Here is an 11589-nt window from a genome sequence, read left to right as displayed (position 1 = left end):
TTTGCTAAAACAGCGTTGACAACACACAGGGGCTGTGGTTGAGCACTGATTTCACAGCATCAAGGCTGTTGCTGTTTCCCACTCTGGCCCCCAGTGAGGAGGGTGAGGGTGAGCAAGAGGTGGGGAGGGGACAGAGTTGGGACAACTGACCCCAGCTGATAAAGGCACGCCTCATAAAATATGGCATCATGCTTGGCAACAAAACCAAGGGCCTTGGCTCTTTTTCGTCCTAGTGGTTTGGAATTACACATAGGAGACACTGCAGATTAGCTCTCCTTCAATTTCTAGTAGATCCCATTCCTGTAAAACTCTTGATTACATGCACTCTGGTGCCCTTCGGTTCAAGGGCACAACAATGAGGTTACAGCAAGACTGACAATGCTGTGTGGATAGGTTTGGTTTAGCTCCCATGAGAGTTGCAAAACTTCCTACTTGACCACCTGCCCACCTCAGGAGCCACACTGTCCTCATCCTCTATCAGGGTGCAAGTACACCCATCGCAAAATCACCATTTACAAATGGGGTCTCCATTTCTCCTCAAAGCTGCTTCAAGAAAATTCCCACGAACCACTGGTCCTCCAGACTCTGAGAGACCTAGGTTTCTGCTACAATGCTCAAAACACATGTTGCTGCTTCTATTCTCCTGTAAATCATGGCTTCTCACACCACTTGGTGTTACAGTCAATAGTCACCTTCTGACACCCACTGCACCACAGGGAACTATTGCATCTCTGTCCCCTCATCCGCTCTCCTAGTGAACATCCTTAATACCGCATTTTTACATGCACGTGGTGCTCTGTTTATCCTTAAGAGGCAGTTTGAAGGATGGCCCTAGCTCTTAGGAAGGGATTGCAGCTGCTGAAATAACCTCAGTTGTCACACTGCTCCTCTGACCAGCTTCACGTGTAGCAGGTCTGTTAAATTTGCTGCAGAACCTCCTCAGCACACCAAATACATCCCACTAAAAATATTAACTGACATGACTGTAAACAAGAGTTTAGGGAATTTTTCCAGTAACCTCAGTAGAGGTTCTGCAAGCTGCATGATGCTCATTTCACAGAGGTCAAGTTGCTTGTGCAGGAGCAAAGTACCATACGAAGCTCTTGACGCACCACTCCCAGAAAGGCAAATTGCTTCACAGCTCTGTGCACATACAAAGAGCCATATTTAGGCCATGGTAAAAACATAGCTAAAATAATCCAGACATAAAGACACTTGTAATCAAGTAGTTTAACTCTCAAGAGAAAACTGGGTATCAGTATTGTTTGTAGCATAAAGCCCTCTGGAAATCAGCATCTAATCTTCTGGCCTAAAGCTAACTGGAAGGCATGAAGCAAATTACTGAACTGGGCGGTTGAACTGGGGCCAACACGTTAGCAATCACGGGAAGTGCCATGACTAACGCATTACTAAGGTCTTTGGGCAAGGAATCAGTTACATTTCACCTCGGGTGGCTGGTGCTTCTTCCGCTGCTAATGCTCATGTGGCTTTTGGAAAGGTCATGGTTTCTGTGGAAGCACTTCATGACTGCAGGACCCACAGTCATGCAGATTCAAAACTCCTGAATTCAAAGCTGGAAGAGTTTCTGGTGCTCTCTGGAAAAGGTCAGTCAGAGCCTGAAGCTCGGCCTAGGGCTTGCTTTACCCCCATTGAAGTGGATGCAAATACCACACAGTTACATCTAAGTATGTTCCAAACCTTCTCTTCCCTGCAGCAGCTCTGGTTTGTCCCGTGAGAGCCTTCACCATGCCACACCACCGAGAACAGGTTAAGGCACATACCTTAACCCTTCATCTGCGAATATATGCTGCTTAGACACTGTAACCATGGACACATCAAACAAGCAGCAGCTTTATGCTTGTGCTTTCCTAGCCTTGCACATACAAGACCTCAAGAGGGAACCTTCCAGCCACAGCTTTTAGGCATCATGACAAAATTAGCACTCACAGTAGCCACCTACTAGTGCAGAATGGTGATCTAATGTCAGCTGAAGGGTAAAAAGGACACAGGTTGATACAATATGAGCAGGAAAGCATCCTACTTTTTTAAGGGGTTTTGCAAGCATAGCAGCTGATGCCATACAATGAGACAGATGCAACCATGCCAAAGCCTTCTCTGTTGCATGAGGGGCAGACCCTTTGCCCTTAGTCCCAAGAAGCTTTGAAGTTTCACTGTGAGCAAAGCAAGTCTGGATGAGATGAGCCCAGTATGCAACACTTCTTTTTTTTCCACCTGAAAATGTGAGTTCAAGTCATGCAGGTAACCAAGCCATACTGCAGAGTTTATTTTTACTTCCTTATTACAGAAACTAAACCAGCATATGCCTACATCTTGATTAAAAGAAATTCACCACTGCAGAAAAAAGAGCATTCTTTTTATTCTCTAAAGCACACCTCTGAACACAGAACAAAGTCTAATGTCAGTACATAAGAGCTACTCCTTAGTGCATCTCCTCATTGCAGTTTTTCCATCAGTTCTTTTTAAAACAAAACAAAACAAATCATTACACCTCAGGTATTTATGTTTGCATCAAGCTCTGCATAACCTAACCATAATACAATTCAATTCTAGAAGTCAGTTAGGAAGCTAAATCGAAAAGGCCTCTCAAAGTTTGCTTTATTTACAGTTGCAATGGCTAAATTTTAAATACTTTACAGTCACTCCCAGCACTGGCTCCCAATTCAAAGGATTAGTGCACTCCACAGTTTCCTTATAACTATTTTCTAGAGGGGATTAATTCGACCATAGCTACAGCTATGTGGGTACCTCAGCTATCTACATAAAGTACTTTTATAGGAAATAAACATGCTGCCAAAAATATTTATAATAATGACTGACAAATGAGAAACTCAACCTTCGGGAGGAACAGACACGGGTTTCGTTCTGTGCTGTGGTCAGTGCAGTTCAGGAGTGCTGAAGCCCAGAGCAATTCTCTCTGGTTCCTTTCTAAAGGGAGCTTTGGGCTCAGTCCTCATGCCCTCTCTTTCATCACATCGCCCCCGTTACTGCTTTTTTGTTAAATCATTGGACAAACTTTGGAACTATGATACAAATTTATGTCAGAGCGTAAAAAAACCCCAATGATGAAGTGGGGAAAAGATGAATCATCCTCCTCTCTTTTTTCAGGAAACACAGTTTACTTAAGAATATGGCAGCCCTCCCCTAAGACTACAGTTACAGGGAGACAGGTAAGTTCTCTGAATAAAGACAGATCTGTTCCTCTGAGTTTTATCCAGTTTATGAGAGGATGTGGGTCTTGTGGAGACTGAGAAACTGGTGTAAAGATTAACAAATGGGATGCATGTGCATTTGCCTGTTCTTCTATATTTTCCAAAGCCCAATGGCAGAAGTAGTATTTGTGACTCAGGTAGGTCCAGAAGCATTTTTTCTTCTCTTCTTACACAATAAGGTAGATTACTTAGCACATTCCAGGTTAAAAAAATTACAGTAAACATTCAGTAACTGGAATGCATGTAATATACAAGTACCATTACATTTACAAAGCTGTCCAGGAACGATTTTTCTTTCTAGAATAAGCATAAAAAAGTTACAAGCTAATTCACAATAACTTTAGATACAATGTTATTAAAATACATTGATGTTAATCATAAAAATATTTTACTATTTACATGTACATTGTATAAACCTTAACAATAAGAATATGCCCATTTTAGGATGCCTTAAATGAATATTTAGGCTGATTGGCCCAATTTATAGTGCAGTATCCCTGTTTTGGTCTTTATACCATGAAACTTTACCAGATTCACAGTATCTTTGCTAGTGCTTTGCTTAAATGCTTAAACTTTCTGTCATTTAAGAAACATTCACTCATTACAAAGAGCCAGTTTTGTTTCCACTCTGTCTCTTGCTCAATCCTACGCCCAGCAGTTCAGGGCACTCTGCCTGGCCTTGTGCGATTTGGTTGCATTTCCAAATAAGGCTGTAATTCATCTCATCAGTTATCACACTGTCTTGCTTGTAGTCTGGATGCTGCGCGATGAATTCCCTCATCCATCGGGCAACTGTCATCAATTCTCCTGTGGGCAAGAGGAAGACAAATATCACCATTTAGACATCTAATTTAGCAGAACAACACCTGATGTTGTGTGTGCTACGTACACAATTAATGAATTGCCTACACTTTCATGAGAAACACATTCCTGTATGTAGTTTGGGGGTTTTTTTTGGTACAGCTAAATTGTGGGGATAATTAAGCTGACGCAGTGTTGACAGTCTAAAACCCACTCATCTGGTGCCATCTTCAAACCTTCAGATTGTTGGAATGACACAGTGCAGAGAGAAGCAGCTGCTGGAACAGATGTTACCACAGACTGTAGAGCAAGAAGCCTTAATCATGTAATTTAATCTGGCTAAGACAAACCAACAGACACCTCTACAACAACTTAAGTAATTTTGTAGTGCATAGAATCACAGAATGGATGAGGTTGGAAGGAATTTCTAGAGATCACCTAGTCCAAAGTCCCCTTGCTCAAGCAGGTTCCCCTCTATCAGGTCACAAAGGAACATGTCCAGGTGGGTTTTGAAAACATTCAGAGAAGGAGACTCCACATCCTCCCTGGGCAGCCTATAACAGGGCTCCCTCACAGGAAAGAAGTTTTTCCTTGTGTTTAAGGTTGTTCCACTACCAGCTTCTGTCCATTACCCTTAGTCCTTTCATTGCACATCACAGAAAAAGTGTCACCTCATCCTCCTGACATGCACCCTTAGATACTTTTAAGTGTTAACAAGGTCCTCCCTCAGTCTTCTCCAGGCTGAACAGCCCCAGGTCCTGCAGCCTCGTAAGAAAGATAGTCCAGTCCACTGATCACCTTGGTAGCCCTTGTTGATCCATCCAACTCACCTGCTACCTTTGCTCTGTCTTCCTTGACTAATTATTCTTTCTCCCTCTGGCAGGTCCCCCAGCAAAAAATTCACAAGAGACAGATCCATTGTTGGACTGGGAGCTGCTTCAGGCCATTAGACAGTACGGAAGGAGTGGGGAGAACAGCCTGGCCCACACCTACACAGTCAGCTAGTGGCAAGGCAGCCCAACTGCCCCCCGTCCTGTGCACCCCTGGAAATATGCAGCACCTTCATCCTCCTCTCCAAGAACATAGTACATTGGGAAAAGGCACCACAGACTGACAAAGGGCATCCGAGAACTTCCAAGAGAGGAGAGGTGAGGCATAGAGAATCACAAGTTCAGAAGCAACAATGAACATCAATGTTCATAATTTTGCAAAGTGAGACATTATCCTACAATGCAGGAGCTAAAAGTCCCATCACAAAATAGCTGTGAAGAGCATTTAAGCATGCAAAACTACAGGAATTACATTTTTTAAAAGAGCACAGAATAAAATTGTGGCATTTCTTATTGTCTGACTCCATGGGGACCAAAAGCCTAAGTGCTTCAAGAGGGGTAAGGCAAATCCCGATGGGAATGACCCACCTTGCTTTCACTAATATTTGGTGGAGGTCAGCAGCTGCCACCTACCTAGCACAACACCTGTAGTCTCACTGGGTGGTGGCAGCCACACACCAGCTAGAGGGAGACTAGGAGGGCAATGCCTAGCTGTGCTGCAAGAGAAGATGTGACTGACACAGATGAAGCAACAGGACAAAGGGTAATAGGATAAAGCTGGAACACAAAAAGTTCCATTTAAACATAAGAAAAAACTATTTCATTTTGAGAGTGAGGGAGCCCTGGCACAGGCTGCCCAGGGAGGGTGTGGAGTCTCCCTCCTTGGAGGTCTTCAAGACCTGTCTGGACATGTTCCTGTGCAACCTGATCTACGTGGACCTGCTTTAGCAGTTGGGTTGGGCTAGATGATCTCTAAAGGTCCCTTTCAACCCCTACCATTCTATGATTCTATGAACTGTCAGGGCAAGGTTAATGCCACAGCAGCTAAGGTGCCACTGTTTAACTCTTATGAGTACTCCATGTTTATCACCTGAGGAGGGAAATCTGAAAACTGGCCACTCTTTGTGGACATCTCTCACACTAGACAGGCTGCCATTGAGGAACATTTGATTTAAGATTGAGAGCAAACTCGAATAATCCAAAGCTCATAATGCAGAAACACCATGTCACAGTAACACAATACCTTCATGCTTTTCGTTCTGAGAATTTTGGTTCTTAAGAAGTATCACTTAAAAAACCATCTCAGTTCATCCCAGCTACGATATAAACCCTAAACTCTGTCTGCCTCACTCTCACAACTTCCGCAAGGAGCAAAGTTGTGCTTTGGAAGGGGAACAAGTGACACATGGGGTCAAGCCCAGGTTATATAGCTCTTGGGGAAAAAAAATCCCAAGCCTCCAAAATTGACGCATTGCTTGTTTTTTCAACAGCATTTTTCTGAAGGGAAAAAAAACAACAACAAACCATGGATTCTTTGGAAAGCATTGGAATTTTGAGGGCTGACATAACTCTGACGTTTCCTTCCAGACAGTTTCTCTTCTCTCTCTGTACCTTTCACTCATTATACTGCTGCAGTTTAAAGAACAGCATAAAGAGACACTACACCGTCTGTCTTCAAAAAACAAGGCAACATGGGTAATGCAAAGGAAGAGCTTAGTTTGCTATGCCTTGAAGGAGTTTTGCTGCTTACACAAGGGCTTTCTTATCAGAGAGCTAAAGACTCTGCTCTAGCATACCACAACTTACCCTCACAAATGCTCTGGAGCAGCACACTTTGGAGTCACACCAGTAACACCAGGCTATCAGACCCTGCCTCACATACTCTTACAACATTTAAGCGACAAGCAGAAGGGATTAGAGTATGTGCAAACTACTACAAACTGCACAATACACTGGCAAAAACAGCAGTTAGTGGTGCTGAAAAGAGGAATCTTGGATTGGAGACACAATCACGGCTTAGAGGGTGGTGTAACTGTATTGATTACTTCTAACTTAAGTTCTAAAATGGACCACGACATATGTACAATCAGAATCTGACAGACCCAGATTCAAGCTAGAGAACAAACTCCAGCCCTTTGCTCCTACGGTTCAACACCTAACAAGACAGCCACAGCAGCCACCAGTTTTACCCAGCTGACAACTAGAGAACAGCCCAATGATTGTCCAGGTCAAAAAATTCCAGGAAAACCAGTGTGCAAAAGCGTCAAAAACATACCAGATGCTCTCTTCTTTATTAGCTTCAGGTAGTTTAGGATGGAGCATCTTGTGTCCACATCCACTTCCATGTTTTCAAGATAGGAATTCAAAATCGGGATCAACCCAGGGAAGACTCCTTCCTGTGTAAGAGAACAGAGTCAGCACAAAACACGCTCGTTCTGGTTTCTGGGAGGGCAGAATGGAGGGGAAAGTGTGTGTGTTCCAGACAGAAGAGGCTATGACCTTCCCATTGATAATTGTATCGATGCTCATTAAGGTGTACTCCTCCAAATCGGTGCTTTTCCCGTTCTGTGCAGAGCCGCATCCATCCACAACAGCGTTTCCACCTTCAGGGGTGAAAGGCAAAGGACAAAAGGGTTAGAAGGCACGACATGCACCCAACATCCACGACAGTGTTAGTCTGACTGCTTGCTGTGATACCTTTGCAAATGTCCTTTCTGAAGTAAAACATTCCCTGCCGGACAGCATCTCTCTTCTGGGCCACCTTCATATTTTCATCCACCTGGCAAAAGAAGTACTTCAGAGGTCTGTGACATTTTAGAAAATCTGGGTTCTCTCAGACCCTCACATTTTGGTCTCATTAGTTGAAACATCTACTGTGTTTCTTACTAATTCATCACATGAGGCCAGGCTGGGGAGGTAAGTTTTATTTCACTCTTCAGGAATCCTGGGCAAAACCACAAAGGGATGATGTTCACAAAATTAGGTCTCCAGCAGAAAAGGTATTATGTTAGAACACGCTACGCTAATCTTTTAAGTTCAGACAAAAACACAGGAAAGCTGTGATTAACAGGTTGCAGCCCATCTGGCAGACTTCCTTGCAATTTAAATGAGTACAGAAGAAAATTGTCATTTCCCTAGCCATAGTTTCCTTATTAACAAAACCATTAAGGTCTTTTGAAGAGTTATCACTGTATCAAACAAATTTTCAGAGACAGAATTAAAGCTGTGTCTATTCCACACCCAAACATGTTAGTTAGATAGACTGCTAGTAAATAAATATACGCTCTGCAAATGGTACAAACGTTGCTCTTTCTGGGTGGAAGATTTTGTCCAAAATCTTTGGTTGGTACGTTCCCAGGGAATTAATATCACAGTAATGCTTATGTCTGAAAGCTGCATGTTGTCTTCAGAGGAAGGGATGCAATTTGCTGAATTCTTTGTTTATTTTTGTTCACTTGCTCTTTAATTAAAGGCAACACAAAATCTTCACCTCTTACCTTTCCAAGGTTTGTTTTCAAAAGTATGGTTTTGTTCATTTTGTATTATGAAACCTATTTACACAACAGGCTGCTTTGAAAGCTTGAAAGAACTCCAGTCCTCGCTGACAGGAGCGCCAACCGCAGTCAGTGAGACAGCCAAAGATTAGTGAGAGATTAGCCCCCTAAATCCCTATTATTTTACCTTAAAGAGGCAGGCTTACCAATGGTTGTGCAATTCTGTGTAGCATTACCTGGCAAATTGTTTGGTGAGCTCAAGCAATTCTATGCCCACTGCCAGCTCCCCAACTCTGCTCAGGTTCTTTCAGCTCCTGACCCTTTTGAGTCTAAACCAGTGTTCATTAGTTTAAAATTCTGTGCTTTTGAGACATTCCAAGCAACAATGTAAGGGCTCAATTGCTGCATTATTTATGAAGTCTGAACTTCTTCCCTGACACCAGGAAGAGTTTCTCCTTCCAGAAATCACACTAACTGTATATGGCATGATTACTGTTATTTTTTCTCTGCTTTAATTAAAACCAGGAAGAAAAGCCTCAGGATACTACAGCTATGCTGTAGCCAGGGCTGGGAGTATTTTCTAGTACACAGTCTGCCAAAAGCCTTCTGCGCTTCAAGACCTGCTTTAAAGCTACCTGTAATATTGCAGGACTACTCATTTAAAAAGACATCTGAAGATGTCAGGCGCCTCAGGAAACATGTGAGGCCAGTTTCACCCAAAATAGTTTAACTATTGTGAGAACAAGATTAGGAAAAAGCACATGTTGCATGGCTGGTCTGTCTAAACATAAATCAGAGTTGTGACCAGAAACATGGGCATTCATTTTCACTCAAATACTCTGCAACACCGAATTCCTCCTTTCCCTCTCCACCAGACATAAACAAAATAGAGAATAACAAGGGGAGACCTGAGGTTTTTATTTTCTCCTCCATAGGTTATTTTCCCCACAGGTAAAATGGTGGGAATATGCCCTTTCCCAGTCTCAAAACAATCCTGTGACAAAGGTATTTCTCACCATTTCTGCAGTAGTCAGGCACCACAGAAATTCCCAGAGTATTTGTCTATAAGCTTAATTTCATGAGAGAGCAGTAAAGTATTTGTTTAATACTGTAGAGTTGAAACTGATTCAAAGTACAGGTACAGATGAAAACTCAATGCAAGATAAAAATGACTGATCTGTAAAGGCACAAACATTAATTCCTAGCTTGCAGAAGACAAAAACCAGACAGTGCAAATATGCTGAATTTAGCTCTAACAGATCTGATCTTTCTCACCTACCTTGGACAAAGGAATGAGAAAATCCAGTTTGTATGACAAAATCACTCTGGTTAGCAGTACCACAAACACAACATATGCAGAGTTTTCAAAGTCTGTTAACTGGACCTAGACAAGACAGGATCAGAGATTAAGTCACTTTAGTGGGAACACACCCTTGGAAGTAAACAAGTATCTGGGAGAGTTTAAAACTGTTTGAGTTGAATGCTCATGTTGGTATACATACACTCTGCTATCAGAGATGGCAATGCACAAGCTGCCTCAGCAGTGACCTCAAATGCACAATGCATGCACACGCTTCAAACTCAACCTTCTATTCCAATGCCAAAGCACATACTTGTGTTTCAAAAGATTACCTAATAACCTGCACCTTCAGGCTCTCTGTGTAATCACTAATGTATAATAGCTTTTAAATTTGCACTTTAAAGGGATTAAGCTCAGAGAGCTCAGAAATATCTGGCTATAAAATAAAAGCACTTGTGAAAAACAAGAGTGACAGTGGAATTGTTCAGTACCAGGAAAAGTACTAGAGAAATACAGTCCCTAGAAACTAAATGGGGCATTGTTTACTGCTGCTTTGATACAAGCCTAATTCCCTTCCCCATCACCCCAAATCCACTAGCATGCTTTGCTGTGCCATAGTAGATTCTCCTGTCAGTTACATTCCCACAGCCCATGTTTGATTAAACACCGCTGTCCACTTCACTTGCATCTAGCAATTCAGAGGGGAGAAAACACAGCAGAAGTAATAAGGATTTGATACAGGATTGCAAAATGTCTGGTACTTTTCCACTTAAAAGGAAATGTGCTTTTGTGCATACTGACGCCTTCCTTACCTCCATAGGTCTGAATTCCACTCTCCATCCAATATCTGAATTTGGAGGAGGGGGCTTAAACCTCATTGTCTGCCAGTTTGTAGACTGAATGTTCTGCAAAGCACAGGAAAAATCTGTCATAACCAAGGCATGCATCATTCTATAATAAAGAAAAACAAACAGACAACTAGAGCCCTAACATTTTCCCTGGGACAGCCCTTCAGGTTAGAAAAACACTTCCAAATGAAGTGGCATCACTTTCTAAAATCCACAGTACGACCACCCGTCCTAAGAGCAAATACGTCACACTTTCTGATCCTATTTTGTTTGAGGATTACGCATCAGATACTTTAGCTGACTTTTTCTAGGAGGAGCTGATGCATCCCAAACTAAAAATACCTAATATTACCATAGTTGCTATTTCATAAAGCAGTATAAGAGACACATTTACATGTAAATATAATGCAAAATAGTTTTTAGGAAGCCATAAAAAAGACACGGCTGCCCACGGCACTTATATATGTAGCTACAGTTTAGGCTCTTTGTATTTTATTGGGCTTAAAGTACAAACCACCACTCTCTCCTAAAATAAATGATAAACAAATAAATGCACTTATAACTGAAAAGTCACATGCTGAAAGTAAAAAATCCAGGAAAAACTATCTTAGCTAATATAACCATCCTCCAACTAAGCAGAACTATGAAGAATAAGCAATTTTATATATCTATTCATTGAATTCCTCTAAATCAGACATAACCTCAAAATGGTCGGACTCATTTGCATCATCTAGATGTATTTTCTCCTCAAACAATGTCAATGGGTCTCGAATGAACAAGTGTGCAATATGCTGTGCCAAAAGGTGGTCAATACCTACAAAATGAAAATTCAAACAAACAATTCACACATAGCAAAGCAGGCTCTATGAAATTATTTGTTTCACAAGACTGAAAACATCCAACTCTGCAAGGCTATCTCAACCCACCACATCCTGTTCAAGTTTAAATGATGACTTTGGGAAGGAAGGAAGGAAGGAAGCGATTGAAGAGAAAACCCAACAGAACAGGTTCTTGTATTGAAATTACAGCTGAATACTGCTGGTGCTGCCATTCTTCCTGTTGCACCTCTGTGCCATGTTTCCGAAG

The 11589-nt window shown here is 42.0% G+C and overlaps 1 protein-coding gene across 2 annotated transcripts in view; it reads right to left on the bottom strand.

The window, feature by feature from the left end:
• Positions 1–2353: 2353 nt before the first annotated feature.
• GCLC (glutamate-cysteine ligase catalytic subunit) overlaps positions 2354–11589 on the bottom strand; it is a 32429-nt gene continuing 23193 nt past the window's right edge. For both annotated transcript variants that reach the window (XM_061989585.1, XM_061989586.1), the window contains 7 exons: positions 11205–11317; positions 10468–10560; positions 9635–9739; positions 7559–7640; positions 7361–7464; positions 7137–7257; positions 2354–4037 (listed from right to left, as the gene is read on the bottom strand). In XM_061989585.1, the coding sequence (XP_061845569.1) occupies positions 3832–4037; positions 7137–7257; positions 7361–7464; positions 7559–7640; positions 9635–9739; positions 10468–10560; positions 11205–11317 (824 nt within the window). In that variant the 3' untranslated portion in view covers positions 2354–3831. The remainder of the gene's footprint in view (positions 4038–7136; positions 7258–7360; positions 7465–7558; positions 7641–9634; positions 9740–10467; positions 10561–11204; positions 11318–11589) is intronic.

This window comes from Colius striatus, chromosome 2 (assembly GCF_028858725.1).
Source record: "Colius striatus isolate bColStr4 chromosome 2, bColStr4.1.hap1, whole genome shotgun sequence".
In the NCBI taxonomy this organism is placed as follows: Eukaryota; Metazoa; Chordata; class Aves; order Coliiformes; family Coliidae; genus Colius; species Colius striatus.
The sequence above is the reverse complement of the archived record's forward strand: the minus strand, read 5'-3'. Positions and strand labels throughout refer to the sequence as shown.